This window comes from Ovis aries, chromosome 20 (assembly GCF_016772045.2).
Source record: "Ovis aries strain OAR_USU_Benz2616 breed Rambouillet chromosome 20, ARS-UI_Ramb_v3.0, whole genome shotgun sequence".
NCBI lineage: Eukaryota > Metazoa > Chordata > Mammalia > Artiodactyla > Bovidae > Ovis > Ovis aries.
In genome coordinates this window covers 20,000,001-20,022,709 of record NC_056073.1, presented here as the reverse complement: position 1 = coordinate 20,022,709, position 22,709 = coordinate 20,000,001, and the positions used below count along the sequence as shown (strand labels likewise).

Genomic DNA, 22,709 nt, shown 5'->3' with positions numbered 1-22,709 from the left:
TACCTTTGTTCTCCTCTTTGTTCTTCTTTCAAAGTCTGATTCCTCAGCCTTTTCCCAATAGAAAATTACTTAGGTATTTTAAGATTTTTCTACAGTGGCTGAGAACTCAATAAATGCTAAAAGGTGATGGGGAGGTGGTTCTGCTCATCAGAGAGTCCAAGTTCCCTGGAGATGGAGATTCTCAACAAATGCCATTTTCCAATGAAGTCTGCTCTTAGGTAGAGGAAAAGTCAAGTCATCCTTAAGGGAAACCAGAAGGAATAAATGTTTATAAATATTGTCTAGAATATTCAGGTCACGGGTGCCTAGAATTCCTAGGGCTAATTATAACTTTAGATTAAAATGGTGCTTCATGTCCTTGGCTGCACCCAGGAATCACAAGGATGCTTTAAAAACTGTTGGAGCTTGAATTTCAGCCTGAGAGGTTCTGATCTACTTGGACTGGAGTGAGCCTAGACATGGGTATTTCCGAGGCTCTTCTGGTGATTCTTAGGCATCAGAGTTGAGAATCCCATACATGAAGATCCCATGCGTCCCTAACATTCAAGGTCACCTACATATCTTTTATCTGGATGAGCACACATTAAGCTCTTGTTATTTTCATGACTTAGATTTTACAGGCAGCAAAGAGAAAATTCCTGGAGATCGGAGGTGGGAATGAGGCTTAGAGGAAAAGCCAGTGTAAATTAGAACCTGATCTGTGTGGAAACTCGGAAAATGAACTGAAAGTGAAGAAGATGAGTTCAAATATCAAAATGCCACCTAAGCCTGGTCCTGTTTCAACTATCTTTTCTCCTCTTTTCAACTGTGCCTTTTATGTCCACGTTTCCAATGTAGGGGAGAGCATCACTTGCCAGGATCCTATCCTAGGTGTTGGGGAGCCTGGGAAAGTCATCCAGAAGCTTTGCCAGTTCTTGAACATTACCAGAAGCCGTGAGAGTCCTGTTGGAGGGATCATAACTTATAGATGCGTGGGTTCCCAGTGGCAGATCGAGAAAAATGACTGCATCTCTGCTCCAATAAATGCTCTGCTCCAGCTGGCCAAGGTGATCCTTAAACCCTTGACTCTGAGCTCTTGGTGGGGAGCTGTGTTTAGCTGAGCCTATTTCTTAGCACTTAGGAAAATGGACTTTGAGCTGCTTTGTGTTGCTCTCAAAGCTACACTTGTTTATTTCCGAAGAAAATGCACCCCTAGATATGCTTAATATTTTGCTTAAATACCAATAGAGAGGCAACACGATGTGTGTTCTGCCCTAGGGCCAGCTGTGCGCCTTCCCCTTGGTTTCCGTTAGCTCAATGATAAAAGTCATGTTGGTGAAGTCATCCCCTCTTTTGAAGAATTTTTATATCAAGCTAATAGTTCTAATCTTTTCAGAAAGAAACCAAAATAAAAAGTAAGATTCAGGGACCTCCCTGGTGGTTCAGTGGTTAAGAATCCTCCTTCCAATGCAGGGGACACAGGTTCAATCCCTGTTCAGGGGAACTAAGATCCCACACGCCACAAGGCAACTAAGCCTTCACACTGCAACGAAGACCCAGCACAGCCAAAAAAAATGAATTAATTTTTTTTTAAAGTAAGGTTCATCAATAGGAAGAAAAATATTGGGCTTTATGCTTTTATAGGTCTGAGATTTCCTTTATCCTTACAAGTCATCTATAGTCCTAGAAGGGGCTAACTGACCTCTCTTACCTAGAGAAGAAGTGAGTGCCATGTGGCAAGGACATATGCTTCATTTCATCAAAATAAATACTTCCACCTCTCATGCTTATGTTGCTGAGAATGCAAGAGTCCTCAAATTCCATGAGTTACGATAAATGAGTGGCAAATATATATATATATATATATATATATATTTTTTTTTTTGTCTTGTCTGATTGTGTTGGCTTTTTCGTTCTTAGGCTTTGGTTAAGAGCCCTACGCAGGATGAGAAGCTCCCGTCCTACCTAGGGAATCTTTCCATTAGCACAAAGCAAGCGAAACTTGAAGTCGACTCATTTTCTGGGACCCTGGGAGCTATTATTAACATTCTGGACCTGTTCTCAACAGTTCCAACCCAAGTGAATTCAGAAATGATGACGGTGAGTTTGTTCGTCTTACAGGAGTCTGGCTTCTCATCTCTTCATCCCTCAGCACTTGGGGTCAAGAAACATAACTTCTCTCCACTGCAAATTCTCTCTTTTCCTAAGCAGTGCCTTGCCAGCTCTGGCTTTTAGCATGTGCGTGTATATCTTGGGATCTTAAGATGATTTTTTAAAAAATCTCAATAGTTTCTTCATTAAAAGAGAATGAATTCTTACCTGCTTTCTAAGAAAACTAGGAATGAAAGGTTTTCAGAATATGTACAAGGTGGGATTCTCAACAATCTCTCACTAAACACGACCTTTGATGCAGTCAATTTTCTTTTCTTTTTTTTTAATTGAAGTATAGTTGCTTTACAATGTTATGTTCATTTCTGCTGTACAACAGAGTAAATCAGCTATACATATACATATAGCCTCTCTTTGGGGGATTTCCTTCCCACTTCAGCTGGGGGCTTCCCTTGTGGCTCAGCGGGAGAAGAATTCACCTGCAGTGTGACAGTCTCTGAGTCCCATCCACATCTCTTCAAATGACACAATTATATTCCTTTTTATGGCTGAGTAATATTTTATTGTATATATGTACTACATCTTTTCCCGTTCCTCTGTTGATGGACATTTAGGTTGCTTCCGTGTCTTGGCTATTGTAAATAGTGTTGCAACTAACATTGAGGTGTATTTATCTTTTTGAATGATGGTTTTGTCTGGGTATATGCCCAGGAGTGGAATTGCTGGATCATATGATAGTTCTATTTTTAGTGTTTGAAGGAACTTCCATAAGATTTTCCATTCTGGCTATATCAATCTACATTCCCACCAACAATGTAAGAAGGTTCCTTTTTTTCCAGCAGTTAGTGTTCTAAGAGGAAAGAATTCACCCACCAGAGTTCAAATGAAGATACTTTAGTGAAGGGATACTTAGAGAGGTAAAACTAGGAATTTTTTAAAAAGTGTGAGGCAACCAGAGACCAGAAACATTTAGAAACCTTTACTACCTGGAGGATTAACAGGAAGAGGAGGAAATAGTGCACCCATCACCTTGGAGGAGGGATCACTGAGCAGGAGCTATAGTATGGGAAGGACAGAACTATACCATAGATATGCTGACAGTAGAAATGAGGATGCAGGAAAAGCAGATCTCAGCTTCTTTCTTCTCTCATCATCTCACCTCCTGCTGATGTTTCTCACTGGACAAACCCAGCCAGAGGCAACCGGCAAGCAGCTTGGGTTACAAGAGTCCCAGGGGCTTATACAGATCTCCGAGGGCTGTTTAACAAATTGCCGTAAACTGGGTGGCTTATAATGACAGAAACTTCCTCTCTCACACTCCTTGAGGCTAGAAGTCTGGAATCAAGGTATCTGGGGACCATGTTTCCTCTGAAGGCTCTAGGGAAGAATCTTTGATCATCTCTTCTGGCTTCTAGTGGGTTTTCCTGGTGGCTCAGATGGTAAAAAATCAGCCTGCTAATGCAGGAGACCCAGATTCAGTCCCTGGGTCAGGAAGATCCCTGGAGAAGGGAATGACTACACACTCCAGTATTCTTGTCTGGAGAATCCCATGGACAGAGGAGCGGGTGGGCAGCAGTCCATGGGGCTATACAGAGTCAGGCAAGACTGACTAGCACGTTCGCTTCCCAGCTTCTAGTAGCTCCAGGCATTCTGTGACTTGTGGCTGCCTCATTCCAACCTCTGACTTTGTCCTCACACGACTCATTTTCTCCATTTATCTCCTCCTCTTCTGTCTCTTTTAAGGATACTTGTCACTGGATTTAGGGCCTACCCAGGTAACCAGGATAATTTTTCTCTCAAGATCCTTAATAACATCTACCAAGACCCTTCCTCCAAATCAGGTCACATTCACAGAGTTTGGGAATTAGGACAAGTCATTTTGGAGGCCACCGTTCAACTAACCCCAGGGCTCATTATTTCAGAGAACAGAACCAGGCGAAGAAGGGCAGAGAGAAGCCACTTCTCTCCACGGAGATAAGCCACAAATGACAATTCCAAGTTTATGGGAGAGAGAATCAAAATGTCAAGCAAAAAAGAAAGGTGCCTTTAACAACACTCACGTGTCTTATTTGATGCTCATCATTTGAGACGGTCTTCTGAGACTCTCTCACCCTTGCTGGTGAAATACCACCCACCCAAAAAGCCTTTACCGGCTTGAGATTTAAAAATAAAACATAAAGCAATTAATAAATATCTCTGCCAGCCTGCTGAGTTGACCTTAGTGAGTTGTATGGGTGGTTCTCACGATCACGACTGCTAAACATTTCACAAAGTCTTGAAGTTGGGGGGGGGGAGTCTATCCTCTGCTAATTTTCCCCATAAAGGGTGGATCATTGTCCCCTCAGCCTGTGATGCTGCATTTTCCCCTTCTCTTTTCTTCTTCCCTGTACCCACTTAGAGCTTCCCAGGTGGCTCAGTGGTAAAGAATCCACCTGCCAATGCAGGAGACACTGGAGACTTGGTTTCCATTCCTAGGTCAGAAAGATCCTCTGGAGGAGGAAATGGCAATCCATTCCAGTTCTCTTGTCTGGGAAGTCCCATGGACAGAGGAGCCTGGTGGCCTGCAGTCCATGGGGTTACAAAAGAGTCTGACATGACTTAGCAAATGAGCATGCACGCCTGCATGTACCCACTTAACCCGTTTCCAAGGAGATGTTCTGTTTTTTTCTCTCTCTTTTATGATTGAAAACATTCAGTTGGTTTGATCTCATGCCTTGTCAATTACAGCACGTCCTCTCCACGGTCGATATCATCCTTGGCAAGTCTGCCTTGAATACCTGGAAGATGTCACAGCAACAAAAAACCAATTATAGCTCGCAGCTATTGGATTCAGTGGAAAGATTTTCCCGAGTTTTAAGGGCAGAAGACAGCACCATCTCCCAACCTAACGTGCAGATGAAGAGCATGGTCATAAAACCTGGCCACCCCCAATCGTACAGGCAGAGCTTTGTCTTCTTAGACTCTGACCTCTGGGGCAACGTGACCATCAGTGGATGCCAGCTGGAGCACCTGCAGCCAGATTCGTTTGTCGTCACCGTGGCTTTCCCAACTCTCAAAACCATCCTCGACCGGGATGTTCTGGGAGAGAATTTTGCCAACAGCCTGGTGATGACCACCACCGTCAGCCGCAGAATAACCACACCATTCAGGATTCTGATGACTTTCAAAAACAGCCACCCTTCGGGCGGGATACCGCAGTGTGTCTTCTGGAACTTCAACCTAGCCAACCACACCGGGGGGTGGGACAACAGTGGGTGCTATGTGAAAGAAGTCACCGAGGACAGTGTGTCCTGCAGCTGTGAACACCTCACCTCCTTCTCCATCCTCATGTCCCCCGACTCCCCAGACCCCGACTCGCTCCTGAAAATCCTGCTGGATATCATTTCCTACATCGGGCTGTGCTTTTCCATCTTGAGCTTAGCGGCCTGCCTCGTCGTGGAGGCCGTGGTGTGGAAATCGGTGACCAAGAACCGGACCTCCTCCATGCGGCACACCTGCATCGTCAACATCACCGCTTCCCTGCTGGTGGCCGACGTCTGGTTCATCGTGGCCGCCGCCATCCACGACCATCGCTTCCCGCTCAACGAGACGGCCTGTGTGGCCGCCACCTTCTTCATCCACTTCTTCTACCTCAGCGTCTTCTTCTGGATGCTGACCCTGGGCCTCATGCTCTTCTACCGCCTGGTTTTCATCCTGCACGACACAAGCAAGTCCATTCAGAAGACGATCGCCTTTTCCCTGGGGTATGGCTGCCCTCTGGTCATCTCAGTCATCACGGTGGGGGCCACCCAGCCCCGGGAGGTCTACATGAGGAAGAATGCCTGCTGGCTCAACTGGGAGGACACCAAGGCCCTGCTGGCCTTCGTCATCCCGGCCCTGATCATCGTGGTGGTGAACATGACCATCACGGTTGTGGTCATCACCAAGATCCTGAGGCCTTCCATCGGGGACAAGCCGAGCAAGCAGGAGAAGAGCAGCCTGTTCCAGGTCACCAAGAGCATTGGGGTCCTCACGCCGCTCCTGGGGCTCACCTGGGGTTTCGGTCTGGCCACCGTGTTCCAGGGGAGCAACGCCGTGTTCCACATTGTGTTTACGCTCCTCAATGCCTTCCAGGTATGCTCTGCAGGGCAGCGCTCTCAGCGAGGATCTGCAATGATAGAAACACAAATAAGGGGAGGAATGAGGAAGGGTTTGAGTTCAGCGGAGGCCCTGGCCCTAAAGAACTCAGTGAAAGAGAAAAGGCACGTTCCTCTGCTCCCATGGAACCTCATACCTCTTATCACCTGCATTATAATTTAGTAGCATATGTGCCCCCCTGCTAACTGCCTTGATGATGCACATGGGAGGAAAGTCCCTCCACTACACTGGATTCTGCTATTTATCCAATGTTATCTTGATGCCATCTATTATATCCTAAATGCAAATACCACCATTAAACCAAACAGCCTCTCCAGTTAATTTCCACAAGCATTAAATGAGCTTTGCCTTGGTGAGGTGGAAGCACCTCTCTTACTTATCAGCATATCCCTAGTTCCAGCAAAGAGCTTGAAACAGGCTAGAAGTTGGGTAACCTTGACAAATGAAGTGAATGCTTGGTACCACATAGTAGGTTCTCAGGTAACATTTGCTGAAGGCTGAAAGAATTCTGCTCCATTCATCATATGAATGGGCTTCCTTGGTGGCTTAGATGGTAGTCTGCCTGAAGTGTGGCAGACCTGGGTTTGATCCCTGGGTTGGGAAGATCCCCCAAAGAAGGAAATGGCAACCCACTCCAGTATTCTTGCCGGGACAATCCCATGGGCAGAGGAGCCTGGCAGGCTACAGTTCATGGGGTCGCAAAGAGTTGGACACGACTGAGCAACTTCACTTTCATGGTACGAAAATGAAACAGACATTCCCTTTGCTCTCCAGCAGTGCAAAACTAATTATAATACAAGTCACATTGTTAGGAGGGCTTTAGCAGAGGTGCAGACAACAAGCCTTTGGAGCACGAGGAGAGGATGCTTGATTGTGACTCAACCAATAGATGAATGGTAACCCTAGGCTCCCATGCACTGGTGAGTAGGCAGGGCATCTGGAGGTGACGCTGAGACATCACCCTAGATGCTCATGCCAAGACCACACAAATCCTGCTACTCCCAACTCCAAGGCTCACATCTAATGATGTCTTGACTAGGAGGGACTGATTTTTCTACCTCATGCCCTATGTTCCCATTACAACCATGAGGGCTACTGTAGACATAAGAGGCATGTTTAATAACAAAACCAGCAGGACCTCCAGCTTACAGTTCAGTGAAAGTAGGGAAATTGAAAATATCCTTATAACATTGAAGGTCCCTTGGTGTGGACCTGCCACATCATTGTCACCTACTTGACCATAAATGCAGCTGTAGAAAGAAGTAGCTTACAAATCCTATGCTATGTGAACAATAGTTTCTATTTTGCTAGACAAAAATATGATTAGTAAATATGATTACAATGTACTTCTTTCTAATTTTTTTCAGGGATTATTCATTTTACTCTTTGGATGCCTCTGGGATCAGAAGGTAAGAACCGTGACAGTGATGCTCCTAGAAAAGCCTAACGAACCATGACGTGTTAGGTTGACAATGGCCTCTTTCTTCTTTAGCCTTTTCATTTTATATTGGAATAGAGCTGATTACCAATGTTGTGATAGTGTCAGGTGAACAGTGAAGGGACTCAGCCATACATATGCATGTATCCATTCTCCCCCAAACTCCCCTCCCATCCAGGCTGCTACATAACATTGAGCAGAGTTCCCTGTGCTCTAGAGTAGGACCTTGTCCGTTATTCATTTTAAACACAGCAGTGTATACGTGTTGATCCCAAACTTCCTAACTATCCCTTCCCCCCACTCTCCCCTCCTGACAACCGTAAGTTCATTCTTTAAATCTGTGAGTCTGTTTCTGTTTGGTGAATAAGTTCATTTTTTCATTTCTTTTTAGATTCCACATATAAGAGATGTCACACAATATTTCTCCTTCTCTGACTTACTTCACTCAGTATGACAATGTCTAGGTCCATTCATGTTGTTTCAAATGGCATAATTTCATTATTTTTAATGGCCGAGTAATATTCCATTGTATATATGTACCTTCTTTATCCATTCCTCTATCAATGGACATTTAGGTTTCTTCCATGTCTTGGCTATTGTAAACAGTGCTACAATGAACATTGGTTTGCATGTATCCTTTTGGACCATATCGCTCTCTGGGTATATGCCCAGGAGTGGGATTACAGGGTCACATGGTAGCTCTGTTCTTAGTTTTTTAAGGGACCTCCACACTGGTCCCCATAGTGGCTACTACCAATTTACATTCCCACCAACAGTATAGAAGGCTTCCTTTCTCTCCATACCCTTTTCAGCATTTGACAATGGCTTCTCTTAAACTCTGCAGGTGCAGGAAGCCTTGCTGAATAAGTATTCACGGTCAAAATGGTCTTCACAGCACTCAAAGGTAAATAGTTGCTTTGTAGAGACTTTGAAAAACCCCTCTCTCTCCACTACCAATTGTAGTGTAGTGTAATAATTATAGATTATGCCACTGTGTTTGCTTTGTACCTGATTCTGCCTTTTAATCAAAACCATGGCAATGAACTAGCATTTAGATGCTGTCCCCACATCTTAAAATAGGGGTTACAGGGGCCAATAGCACAGATAGTATCAACTGGAAGCTAAGACCAAATTTCAATGAGAAGCAATCTTCTGGGGAAACTCAAGGCCATTTATGAGCCTTGGGAACACAATTTGAAGAATAATGATGAATTTTGTCTGGTTCTTCTTGGAAAATAACTTCGTTTTCACATGTCAGAAGATAATAAGCCTTATCAAACAGTTAAATATGTATTTGGAAGTCAATTGCCTAATACCTATGATGAGATTCCACTGTTTCAAAAGGTGGCTTTCCTGCTTAAATTGAAAGTGGTATTCACTCAGTCGCGTCCAGCTCTTTGATACCCAAGAACTTAAGCCCTCCAAGCCCCTCTGTCCATGGAATTCTCCAGGCAAGAACACTGGAAGGGGTTGCCATTCCTTTCTCCAGGGGATTTTCCTGATCCAGGGATTGAAGCCAGGCCTCCTGCATTGCAGGCAGATTCTTAATGGTCTGAGCCACCAGTAGGCTTTCCCACTTAATTTGTCTGAAATAGAAATTCAGGTTCATCCAGGCCCTTTCCTTAGGTGAGATGAAAGATGCAGGCAGTGACTACGAGAGGGCAGCAAACAAATCATCTTACAGATTCAAACCGGACCTTGTACTAACATGTTTACTTTGTAATTCTTTTTCCTTCTCTAGTCAACATCCATAGGTTCATCTACACCTGTATTTTCTATGAGTTCTCCAATATCAAGAAGATTTAACAATTTGTTTGGTAAAACAGGTACGTAGCATCCTCTAGATGTCTCCTGGGTTGACCCAAACGTATTTGCCCTGGGGGACAGCTCACCCCTAGTGTCCAACTGTCCACTTCATAACATTGACCCACAGTGGCCTTATTTGGGGCAGAGTTTAAACACTTGCTTATATTTTCCCAAACTACCAGGAGGTTGGTACAGAGGGCAAATGCCTTCAGCCTGCAGAGAACTCTACCTCAAAACCATATCCACCGTAAAAATGGGAACTGTATGTTAATTGCTATCTTGGTCAAACACAAACTTCTATTCATGTTATATAAGAATAGGTAGGTCATAGTTCTGGGTTATGGTACAGCGAAGAAAATAATTAGAGGATCCTACCATAGCATCCCAAGCTGTGAGTTTCATTTCTATTTTTTCTCTTTTGGAGTGTTCTCGTTTTACACATGGGCATTTTTAAAACCTTGCATACGTATGAGGGATCACCCGAGTTAGCTGATCACCCGAGTTAGCTGTTCACCCGAGTTAGGGACATGTGCAATGAACATTTTCTCCGTTTAGACATAAGATGAAGGATGTGAATGACTTTGGGCAGTGGGTCTCGGCTGTTCTGGCAAGCTGAAAGCCCTGTCCCATGTCACCCCGACTCCTCACCTCCTGCCAGGGAAAACAGGCACTAGAATTCCTTCTAGCGCCTCCACACTGAACAGATCTCTCAAAAGAAGAAGTGTATGAAATGTGTCGAAAGCCTTCCAGACTGTGGCTCTCTGGATAAGAGTGAATTTGGGAATGCCTATTAGTTATTAAAGCTCAGGAGAACTCGGCATTTGGGGCTTCAGCTTGATGTTTTACTCATGAAACTGGAGGACCTTCGCTTTTGGTTGGATCTGTTGTGAAATCATCCGAGATCCAGGGTATGTTAGAACATTTCCCCTTGGCGGGCATTGTCCCTGGATCATGTTTGTGGTGCTAAGTCGCTTCATTGTGTCCAATTCTTTGGGACTGCCTGGACTGTAGCTCACCAGGCTCCTCTGTCCATGGGATTCTCCAGGCAAGAATACCAGAGTGGGTTGCCATTTCCTCCCCCAGGGGATCTTCCTGATCCAGGGATCAAACCAGCATCTCTTAAGTCTCCTACATTGGTAGGCAGGTTCTTTACCACTAGCGCCCCCTGGGAAGCCCCGGATGGTGTTTAGTATTTGCATTAAAGTGAGAACAGTGAAAACTCTATGAAATGATTCCACAGAATCTGAGTTACACACTATGTAAGGCCAGTGAAGTGTATTCCCTGCTCCTGAACCAGTCAGATCAAGAGCTGGGGCCCAGATCCCGAGGTCCTAGGACCCGAGACTCCAGGCCGCTGCCACTCAGCCTTTCAGGGTCATTCATGCTGATCCATGGTGGCCTATGCAAGGGCTCCATAATCACTGTAACTTTGGTTTATGTTGTCAGCAGCCCCAAGGGCTCCCCCAGGCAATGATGGAAACCCTGTTAGCCGTGGCAGTCCGCCCATCTGATGGTAGGGTGGGCACTGTGTCACTTCCCCTGCCCAACACACAGCCCCTACTGTTCCCCTGCTCTGTGCCCCGCCCCCACGCTGGCATCAGTCTGTGCCGTTGCCCCCTGCTACCCCCACCCTCAGCACTTCTGTTGCCATCCCCTGACTCCGGCTGCTTTCCTGGTCCTGCCTCTTCTTCCCCTGCAATCTCCTCTTTTCTTTACTTTCCTCCCTTTCCCTGGCTCAGACCCCTCCTGAGAGCTTCCCAGGTCACACCAACCCAAGGGGACCAGGGATGTTCCTCCATGTGGATGTCCTCCAGGCTGTTGCATGAGGCAGCATGCAGAGGGCTGCCCGTGTCAAGATCGCCCTGTCCTCTGTAGAAATCTGGCTGCTGGTGTGATGTGAAGTAGTTAGTGCTTGACTTATCGGCTGCCACGCATGCTTGAGAACAGCTTGGTTTGTTCTCCAGGACTTCTGGGTCTGGGGAGGCGGGCAGGCACGGGTTCGTTTCCAGGCATGGCTTACCTGGCTCCTGCAGTACAGCGCCGCCTGGGCGATCAGCAGAGATTCACACCCCAATGATCACGAAGCAGTGTGACCTTCCGCTGAGCCGCTGTTCTGTTTTTTAGGAACATACAATGTTTCCACCCCCGAAACAACCAGTTCATCCCTGGAAAACACGTCCAGTGCTTATTCATTGCTCAACTAAGGACAGGAAAATCCAGCCCATGGGACCTCTTGGGAAACAGTGGATGTGCTCTGCAAAAGAGATCCTTTCCAAGCCGTGGATAACATGTTTTTTCTACAGGCCTCTGGGAGCAGATGCTTAAGAGACTTTTTCATGAAGGAAGAGGCTTTCTTTTGTAAAGACAGACCAAAGGAAATTGTTGCATTTATGTTGCTGCCCCACCCCTGTCTCCTGTGTGATACCAAATGTGTATAGTATTTAATTGAAACTCATGCCAACTTCTCTGTCTATATTGTAAAGTAGAATTTCAGAGACATTTTTCCTTTTCACACCCTGGGCCCAAAGATAAGCTTTGATTAAAATAATAAGTAAAAGGCCAGGACTTAGGAAACTCTTCAGTGAATTCTAGGAAGGAAAGATGGAAGAGAGGAAGAAAGAAAGGAGAGACAGAGGAAACTACCAGGAAAAAATATAGAGAATAACAGAAGGACCACGTGTTAAGATTTCTATGTTAATGACCCACTACTTTTACTACTCAGATAATGCAACACTGAAAATTAAAAATGTCTCCAAAATGAAAACTGAAAATTAGCCATGGAGAAAGTTGAATATTTTCCTGGTGTTTTCTTAGCTAAGAGAGATCAAAAAAGGAAAAAAAAAAAAAAGGCAATGAAAAAATAGGGAGGAAATTATATCGTCAAGATGCTTTTAAGTGAATGATGATATTTACAAGAATTTCACAGAAGACAGGACTCTCCTTATGCTAAACACATACGTATGTGTTACTGTGTGTTAAGGTTGAAGCTAAGAGGAATGAATGGACAGAGGAAGTGTGATTAGATTATTAGATCCCAGCTGACCACCTGCTGATTACATTTTTATTATTAATAGTTTAGCAGAACAGCCTTAGGTTTTGGTTTGTTCCACTCTTTGTAAGCAAAAATATATATATTTGTCTATCCATTCATTTCCAAATGTGATATATTGCACTGAAAACAGACCCTCCCAACTGTCATGAATTATATTTAACAGCTTTAACCAGGTACTTTTCTGTGCATGCTAGAAAAGATTTTAATGATCTTACAGTGTTGTACATTATTATTTTTGTAGTTACTGTGGATTGAGAGGCCCTGGATGTGCTGTATAGCTCTGTGTTAATTCTTTCAGTTCCTAAGTTCCCAGACCAATATACATTTGGAGTTTTCTGCTGTCTAAATGGCATTTATTCTAACTACTTAGAAATCTTCTGGAAAAGCTCTACAGCGGGCTAGTCTGTGCTCCTAATGACACTTTACCTTGATGAACAGATGGTGCAGATTGTTTGTGAACTATGTGCATGTGTGTGTTTCACCTGTGTGTGTGCATTTCATAAAAATATAATATAAATATTTATTAAAATATTATCCATAGCAAAGTTTACCCTGTGCTGTAGCTACAGCAACCAAATATTCCAAATCAAAGTCTGATCCTAGGGCCATAATGAAATAGAATAAAAATGTGGGACTTCTCTGAAAATACGGGCAATGTGGTCTTCATGAGGATGGATCTAACGGGTCCAACCATCAGGAAGAAAGGACCAAAGAGGCTGAGATCCAGTGACCATTTATTCACCGAGGTTTGAAAGAGTTTTCTTTTAATAATTTTACTGTTTAAAATCAATTCCTTTTATTTTTAATTAAATTCTACCTCTGTCTCTCTTTTCTTTATGGGAAGGGAGAGATCGGACAGACAGAAATCCCAATCACGTTTCAAGGAAATGAACTTTTTTTTTTCCTTTTTCTACATACTCACAAGTGACATAAATGTCTACGCCCACATTTGCCAGCAAACTGTCACATCATTATCCCAACTGAAGAGTTCATTATTTAAAGTCCCTGAAGGAAATGATTATAAAGCTCAGAATTATCCAGGGAATGATCAACTTTGAGCAGAAGCTGGTACTGAGAAGACAGAGCCAGAGGTTAGGCTGGATGATCAACTGAATTCGATTTAGACATCAGAAAAACAATGGCTTTACTGATTTGGTTTCCGGGGTTCTATCCATTAAAACTGAGACAAGGTTAGACAGTATTGATATGATCAGCCAGGGAAAGCATTGCATTCAGAAGGCTGTGGTTCTCCTGTTCGAAATCACAAAACTATAAGAAACACTGACCTTCCACCCACTTCTTAAGGATCCTCTGGGAATTGTTGTCCTGAACTTTGTAATGACAGGAACCTCCAGTGGGGCTCCCCAGCATGGGGATCTGGTTCTTTGCCAACGTTCATTAATGGAGGCATGTTCCCTCACCCCCAAGGCACACACACACATGTGCACACACACACACGTTCAAGGCGTGCCTGTACCTCCCCCCTTCAAGTCAGAGTGTTGGATCCACGTTCCAGAAAAGCTGTGCAAACAAAACCCTGGAGAAGTACAGTACATGCTGGCTCTCTGCTCAACTGCAAGAGACATAGTTCAGTCACCGCTCTTTGCCAAGAATACCCTGAAATAAGCCACAGAATTCAACACTGTAAAAAAGAGGGGTCTATGAATCTGTTTATTACAGCAGGAGCCATGCTTGGCCCTGGGGTCACCTGTTTTCAAACAGCAATGATTTCAAGGCTCTGGGCAGCAGATTTCTGAGGGAAGGAAGAATGGGAACTCTAGTGTTGGCACAAAGTGAGATGCGGCGCCTACTTCAGCTGGAAAGTGTCCACTACTTTCCCACGTCCCTGAAATCTCAGTGTATAAAGCCGGTTCCACCAGGCAAAACCTTCTTGCATTAAGGGACTTTCTGGTAAGTCAGTTTCTTGCAATGGAGTCTATACTGATGCTTCAGAGGCTGTGAGGTCAGGGCATCCACCACTGAGCAGTGGATACAAACTACAGAGGGAGTCTCAGCCCAGAATAACATTCTGAGTCCAGTGCAACACATCCTCTCCTGGATGAGTCATACATCTGCCACCCTCCCGTCCGAGTCATACTGTTTACTTGGAGAAAGAGGTAAATACAAGTCCGTGGGGGATTTCAGGATCTAGGTTGCTAAGGCCAGAAATTAAGAAAGACTGTGGGAAGACATAGCCCTTTGTGGTTTGTGTAGGGAACTTCACAGAGGTTGAAAGACTAAAACAAAGAAGTTTTGCGGGGATGAGAAAGATTATAGCAACCAGCAAGCACAGAGGAGGCAGAAGACATTATCCTGAGTCACAGGTCACAACCACTTCAGAAGACAAAGGAAACAGTCATGAGGTCATAGAAGCGGCCTGTGGGCAGAATGCACTGTGTTTGTGGCAGGTGAAGGTGCTGTCGAATGGGGCTCCACGTCCCCTAGAGAAAGTCAGTGACTCAGGCCAGCAGAAGTCTGATTCCCCAAGTGTCCAAAATAAAGGAGGGGCTTTGTAGTTTTTGAACACCCATGAAAACAGTGTTTCATCATTTCAGAGGTATTAGCTTTGAAGTGCGGAGAAAGTGATGGCACCCCACTTCAGTACTCTTGCCTGGAAAACCCCGTGGATGGAGGAGCCTGGTAGGCTGCAGTCCATGGGGTTCGCTGTGAGTCGGGCATGACTGAGCGACTTCACTTTCACTTTTCACTTTCATGCATTGGAGAAGGAAATGGCACCCCACTCCAGTGTTCTTGCCTGGAGAATCCCGGGGACGGGGAAGCCTGGTGGGCTGCCGTCTCTGGGGTCGCACAGAGTCAGACACGACTGAAGCGACTTAGCAGCAGCAGTAGCAGCAGCTTTGAAGTGAGATGCTATAGGTTTCTAAAATTATGACTTGGGATTTTCAATCATGTCTTAATAGCATTCCAGCATACAGCTCTGTTCATGGGGTTCTTGACTCAGTGGACATGAATCTGAGCGAACTCTGGGAGATAGTGAAGGACAGGGAAGCCTGGCATTCTGCAGTCCATGGGATCGCAAAGAGCCAGACATGACTTAGCGACTCAACAACAACACATATCTCTATCTTTCCCCTGCTTATAATAATAAAATATCTAAAAAGATGGTGTGAAGCTTTTTTTTTTTTAATATAAATTGTCTCCACTTTTGCAATAGGCTACTGCCACTGTTCTAGACTTCTCCACGTCCACCAGAATTTAACTCCTTCTCCAGCGAATGGTCACTTCTCTTCTCCAGGCGTGGGTACGTGGGTGGGGGGTGTCTGAAGCTCACAAGCTGAGGGCTAACATCTTTGCTCACACAATTCACGTTCCCACTCAGCATATGGAGCCCAGAAACTTAAGAGGCTTTAAACAGGAGACCTGGGGGTAAAGTTTTCAGGACCGGACTGTGGGTGAATCAAATTTAAAAAAATGTCTGTTCTGACATTTGCATGTGGCTTGGTTGGCATTTTCATGGACAGCTGAAAACACAGCCCTGTGGCTTCTGTGAGCAATAGATATTTCTGCAACAGGTCCTGTATTTCCCGGATTAGTTTTATATGGCTGTGTGACATATTACTGCAGAGTTAGAGGCTGAAAACCATATCCGGTAGTTAGCACACAGTTTCTGGGCATGGTTAACGCTACCTTCTGCTCAGAGTTTTACCAGGCTGAACTCAAGCTGTCTGCTAGGGCTGTGGTCTCATCTGAAAGCTAGGGTCCTCCTCCAAGCTCAGCAGTTGCTTGGCAGATTTCTACTCCTCAGTTACAAGACTGAGGTCATCCTTAGTTCCTGGAGGTGTCTTACCATCCCCTGCCCTATGGTCTTCTCCCAACAGGGCAGGTGGCTTCTTCAAAGTCAACAGAAGAGCTTCTGTGGCCAATCTGAATCTCTGGTACTTCTTCAGTCTCAGATCTCCAGATACACTTTTGAAGGACTCACCTGATTAGGTCAGGCCTACCTGGGATAATCTCCCTTGAGATGAACTCAAAGCCAGATGATGAGGGACCTTAATTACACTGGCAAGATCCCTTCATCTTTTCCCTGTAATGTAATCTACTCATGGGAGTGATATCTCATCAGAGACACAGGTCCTGCTCACAGTCCAGGGGAGAAGATGACACAAGTTTTATCTTCAGATTATTTTTAAAAAGAAGTTAAGGACCTCACACTGCCCTGTAGAATCTGTATGAGGTCTGAGCTGTAGACATGGTGACCTGCAAACTTTCCTTTATCCTTAGGTGTAATCACCCAGAGAAGGGTCTCTCTGGACAGTATCAGTAATACGGCTTGTGTGCTGCAAATATGTCCATCCTATTCTGTCCACTAAATATGCAAATATAACCAAAGTCACCTTTCCCAAAGGCATGGCTTCCAGGTGTGTGGACAATTCAGGGAAAGGGTGTCATGTGGGAAAGCTTGATTTATCCAGATGAAAAGAGGCTCACAGCTCTGCAGCTGACAACCTTCCCCACACTGTGTGTGTCTGGTGTGGCAGGTAGAGTGAGCCCAGGAGCTAATATACCATTGAGGTTTAGGTCAACAGGGCAGAGATCTGAACACACAGGTGCTGGCCTGTCCTCTAAGCTTTTGTTCATCAGACCTCTCACTCCTTAAAAACCAAACCAAAATGCTTCTCCCATGCTGGGCACGTTGCCTTCAAGTCCTCCACCACCAGTGAAGTACTGTCACCTGCAGGTCATATTTGGGACTGCAAGCAATTTCATACCTTAAGAGAGTCGTGTGTGTGTGTGTGTGTGTGTGTGTGTGTCTGTCTGTCTGTCTGTCTGTCTGATAGTTGCTTAGTTGTGTCCGACTCTTTGCAACCCCATAGACCGAAACCCACCAGGCCCCTCTGTCTATGGGATTCTCCAGGCAAGAACATTGTAGTGGGTTGCCATTTCCTTCTCCAGCCACTATGGAGAACAGTGTGGAGATTCCTTAAAAACTCCAAATAGAACTGCCTTATGACCCAGCAATCCCACTGCTGGGCATACACACTGAGGAAACCAGAATTGAAAGAGACACGTGCACCCCAATGTTCATTGCAGCACTGTTTATAATATCCAGGACATGGAAACAACCTAGATATCCATCAACAGATGAATGGATAAGAAAGCTGTGCTACATATACACAATGGAGTATTACTCAGCCATTAAAAAGAATACGTTTGAATCAGTTCTAATGAGGTGGATGAAACTGGAACCTGTTATACAGAGTGAAGTAAGCCAGAAAGAAAAGCACCAATACAGTGTACTAACGCATATATATGGAATTTAGAAAGATGGTAACGATAATCCTGTATGCAAGACAGCAAAAGAGACACAGATGTATAGAAGTCTTTTGGACTCTGTGGGAGAGGGAGAGGGAGGGATGATTTGGGAGAATAGCATTGAAACATGTATAATATCATATATGAAATGAATCGCCAGTCCAGGTTCAATGCAGGATACACTGGGGCTTGGGGCTGGTGCACTGGGATGACCCAGAGGGATGGTACGGGGAGGTACAGGGAGGGAGGTGGAAGGGGGGTTCAGGATGGGGAACACGTGTACACCCATGGCGGATTCATGTTGATGTATGGCAAAACCGATATAATATTGTAAAATAATTAGCCTCTAATTAAAATAAATAAATAAATAAGTAATAATAAAAGTGGATCATAAAAAAAGAAAGTGAAGTCATTCAGTCATGTCTGACTCTTTGCAACCCCATGGACTGTAGCCTACCAGGCTCCCCCATCCATGGAATTTTCCAGGCAAGAGTGCTGGAGAAGAGACTCACGGAGGGAGTGAATTCGCAATGCTGGGGTCCCAAGTTCCATCTCTGGTCAGGGAACTGGATCCCACGTGTTGCAACAGAGTTTGCATGCTGCAACTAAGACCCAGCACAGCAAGTAAACAGATAAATATTCTGAAAAAAGATTCATTGATCTCTGATGGGGTAAGCTGCTACCACATGCCTACATGGGTCAGAGGACTTTGGAATTTTCTGGTCATTTGCCCTGATGTCTTTGTTTACTTTGTGTATGTGTGTGTGTGTGTGAATATTTTTATTTATTTTTATTTTTATTTTTTGATTGTGCTACATGGCAGGTAGGATCTTAGTTCCCCAACAAGGGATGGAACCTGTGCCCCTGCAGTGGATGCTTGGGGCCATAACCACTGGACCAGAGGACAGTCCCTGTCCTGACGTTTTTCTTTGTAAAATAATGTATACATCATTCAGAAAGGAAGACATTTAGTTTCGTATTTTGAAGCCTTCCTCCCCAACCCTGACTGTATGAAGTTTATACTTTATTCATATAAATAGGAAGAAAAATATGCTTCCTAAAATCCTTTATGTGCAAAGGAACACATTTTGAACTATTGAGGAATGTGGGGAGGGCAGAGTGATCTGGTTGGACTGTATATATATATATATATGTATATATATATAATTGGCTGAACCTCACAGCATGTGGGATCTTAGTCCCCCAACCAGGAATCAAACCTGAGCCCCCTGCATTGGAAGGACAGAGTTTTAACCATTGGGCCACCAGGGAAGTCCCACGTGTATTTTAAATTTTGTAGGAGCCACTTTACAAAACGTCAGGAGGTAAAATGAATTGCAGTAATATATTTGATTTAACGCAACAGATCCCAAATCTTGGCATTTCAGGGTGTAATTTATGTAAAATTCTTAATTAGTATTTTATATTCCTTTTTGTTTTAACACCAAGTGTTCACAACCTAGTGTGTGCTTTACGCCACAGGTGCCCAGCAGATTTCCAGTGCTAAGGACCCACGTGTATCTAGAAGCTGCTGCACCAGGGAGCACAGCTTAGAGCATAAATCAGGCACAAATGCTTCCGCTGTGCTGTTTCCTTTCTCTGTAGGAACACCAGGGTAGGAAAATGAATTTAAAACAGGCCTTGCCACATCATTCGGGCCAGTCTCTGCAGAGATGCTACACATATGGGAGCTGGAGGGACCAGAAATCCGTAATATTGGGGGTGGCCATGAAGTTCGTTGGTGTTCGTGTTCATTCATGTTCATTTGTAATAGCTTATGGAAAAACCCAAATGAAATTTTGGGCCACCCCCAATACTTTTCTTCCATACAACTCCTGCCCCTCCAAGCTGGCTTGAAAGCCACACTCTTATACCCTATCCTTGGAGATCTCTGACAAGCATGAGGTATCAGCCCTGGAAGATGGCAGTTTCATGTCTTTTCCAGGAAGAAGTAAGGGCCCGAAGATCCCCATCGCCTTCTTTGTTGAAGGGAAAGCTTGAGGTCTCATTGGCGGGATGTAGCAGAAAGCACATGGCTCCTGGAACAGAAGACACCTTTCCTCATTCTTCTGGACCCTTCACGAAAGCTCTCTGGCCCGTGGTTTACCCATCTGAAAAATGGGAATCATTTTAATTACCTCTCAAGTCTATTTTAAGCCCCCAAAGCATAGTTTATAGGAATATGTTTTGGAGGCGTCAAGTATCATGCAAGTAAAAGATCATTTTCAGGACTTTCTTGGTGGCCCAGAGGTTAAGAATCCGCCTGCCAATCCAGGGGACACAGGTTCGAGCCCTGGTCTGGGAAGATTCCACATGCTGCGGGGCAACAAAGCCCGTGTGCCACAACTACTGAGCCTGTGCCCTAGAGCTCGTGAGCTGCAACTACTAAAGCCCGTGTGACCTCGGGCCTGTGCTCCACAGCAAGAGAAGCCACCACAATGAGAAACCCGTGCGCTACAATGAAGGGCCCCTGCTCGCCACAAACAGAGAAAGCCTGCACAAAGCAACAAAGATCCAGCACAGCTAAAAATAAATAGAATTAAAATAACCTGTTTAAAGCAAAAGATCATTTCCAGTATCACTTTGAAAGGCAGGGAGAGGCTGACCACAGGGGAGCTTTGGGAAGGGGACAGTAAGCTCTGGTGACCCTAGTGAGAGTCCAGGGGAGTTCTAAGCCTGGGTGTCAAGGGTCATCAGGAGAGACACAGGGGTCATCAGGATGGGTAGGGTACTCTTCATCAGATGCCCATGGGGGCGTGAGGGAACACGCAACAAATGACTGACTTTGAAGATTTCCTCCAAGGAAATTGTCCTGCAGGTGACAAGATGACTTTTCTCCCAAGGACCCAAAGCACATGGGCAGGTTGGCAATCCTTGGGCAATGCTGCTCCAAGACATGCCTTTACATTGATTTTCTGTACTTCCCATAAGGGTCCAGTCTGAATTCCTGGAGTCCTAGGCATGACCCTGCCCCAGGCACACAGCCCAGTGGGCACATACCGGACCCTGTCACCCGCCAGTGTAGGGAGAGCCATCTGAGGCCCAGACCAGCCCCAGGTGCCTTCAACCCTCCTGCAGGTGGGGACCCCTAGAGATTGACTTCTCGCCATGACTACCTCAGGGCCCTCTGAGCTCAGGTCAGAGGGCCTGTCCCAGGGGATGAAAGCTGGGGGAAGCAGGAAAGCCTATGAAGCCATGATGAGTGGGTTCCCAGGGGAGGCCTGCTCTGAATATGGCCTCCCCAGCATCAGATGGACCCCAGGTGTCCTCTCTCCCAGGAGCAGCAACATCACTCACAGGCCACCTGTCCCTCTGGGGGCTCATTGCAAATCACCCTTTATCTCCGCCAGTGTCAAGCAGTGGCCAAGAGCAGAGAGCAGAATTGCCCCCTGGGCCAGGCCTGACACAGCCCCCTGTCTCTCTGTTCCCATCCCTGGTCCTGAAGGAAGTGGGGTGGGGATGAAGCCCCTAATTGTTCCCATTTACCAACCTCACCGCCCCATCTTTCCTTATGTCCTGGTGGACAGATGTCGAAGTTTATCCTCTTATATGCTCTCAAGAGGAAACAATTTTCATGACTCTACAATTAACTGAATATGGAGCAGACAGGGAAAATAAAAGAAGAAAGATGGGCACAATTACTAAAGCCAGCCCTGTGCCAGAATCCTATTATTTATCTCCAAATACTAGTTTCCATGTGGTGTGGGTTTGATCTAGATACAAGCATCTTGTCTATTTAAAAAGTAATTATCTAGACATCTCTTCTTTCCTTTTCACCTGAAAACTTTGAGGGGACAAACTGAAAGGTCATGAGTGTCCCCCTGCACGAATGGGCCAACTTCGGGGGTTACTCCAGCCCGTTCTCATCCCAAGGTTTTTATTTTTTCATGCAGAGCCAAGTCCCAAACGAAGCATGCTGATGACTATTAGAAACTAAACAGCAAATTCAGAAGTCCAGAAAAAAAGCAAACAAAAAACAACAAGGAAAAAAAAAAACCACCAGGCTCTTTCCTCATCATGAAAAGAAACAGGAACTGAGTGGGCAAGTCCTGAGCAGATGGCTGCCACCTCCCACTTCCCATGTCCCTGTGTTGACTTAGGACCCCGCCTTTTTGGGAACCACTTTTGATGGGTATCATCCTGGGTCCTCCATCCTGCCAAACGGCCCACCCCTACCCGCCACCCGACTCAATGCAAGAGGGGCCCGCCGGCTTCTCCTGAGGCTTGATCGCCACCTGCCGGTTATTAGAGGAAGCGCCTCCGCTGAGCCCCTTGGCGGGACCTCGAAGGTGTGCAGCTACTGTTAGCTGGTGGGTGAGAGCCTGGAAGGCGGCGGGCAGAGGACAAGTAACTTGGGACGGACGTATGAAAGGAATGACAGAAACCAGGCACGAAAAATGACTCTCGATGCCCTCCTCCTAACACTTTCATATTATGATCCTCGCAGGAGAAAAAGAAATGATGCAGAAAGCGATGTCAGATTATAGACACGCAATTGCACTCGGTGTGATGGGTTTGCGGGCAGGCGTGCATTTCTGAGGGGTACTAGCCGGGATCACTCCCTCCTTCTGTCTTTTATCCTCCTTCATGGACAGAGTCTTATTTATGGATCTAAAAGCAAAGCTAAAAGCAGCCTGGGAAATCACCTGGCCCCCTCATTTCAGACAGGAGTGTAGAAGGCAACTTGAGGAAGTTAAAACCGGGGCCTTCCAAGCTCCTAGGGACCTTCCCACTTCCCCCTCTATGCACCTTCTAGAGGGTGAACCAGGATGGTCTTATTCCTGTTTTTTTCATTCACCCACAGAAACCTACTGCTGGGCTGGGCTTTCGTTTTCAGGCTGTGTTGATTCTGCAGCTGTCTCAGGGCTAGGGACACATCAGCCAGCAGCCACGGCCAGCTGGTAAGGTTTTAGC

General features: G+C 45.4%; 1 protein-coding gene across 15 annotated transcripts in view; it reads left to right on the top strand.

The window, feature by feature from the left end:
* ADGRF5 (adhesion G protein-coupled receptor F5) overlaps nucleotides 1-12,868 on the top strand; it is a 113,573-nt gene extending 100,705 nt beyond the window's left edge. For 12 of the 15 annotated variants that reach the window (XM_060403672.1, XM_042237487.2, XM_060403670.1 and 9 more), the window contains 7 exons: nucleotides 838-1,046; nucleotides 1,900-2,079; nucleotides 4,816-6,201; nucleotides 7,593-7,634; nucleotides 8,508-8,567; nucleotides 9,405-9,489; nucleotides 11,594-12,868. In XM_060403672.1, the coding sequence (XP_060259655.1) occupies nucleotides 838-1,046; nucleotides 1,900-2,079; nucleotides 4,816-6,201; nucleotides 7,593-7,634; nucleotides 8,508-8,567; nucleotides 9,405-9,489; nucleotides 11,594-11,673 (2,042 nt within the window). In that variant the 3' untranslated portion in view covers nucleotides 11,674-12,868. Of the gene's footprint in view, nucleotides 1-837; nucleotides 1,047-1,899; nucleotides 2,080-4,815; nucleotides 6,202-7,592; nucleotides 7,635-8,507; nucleotides 8,568-9,404; nucleotides 9,490-10,915; nucleotides 10,983-11,593 lie in introns of all 15 variants that reach the window. The other 3 variants (XM_060403674.1, XM_060403668.1, XM_060403669.1) reach the window with 1 other exon arrangement.
* The last annotated feature ends 9,841 nt before the right edge of the window (nucleotides 12,869-22,709 follow it).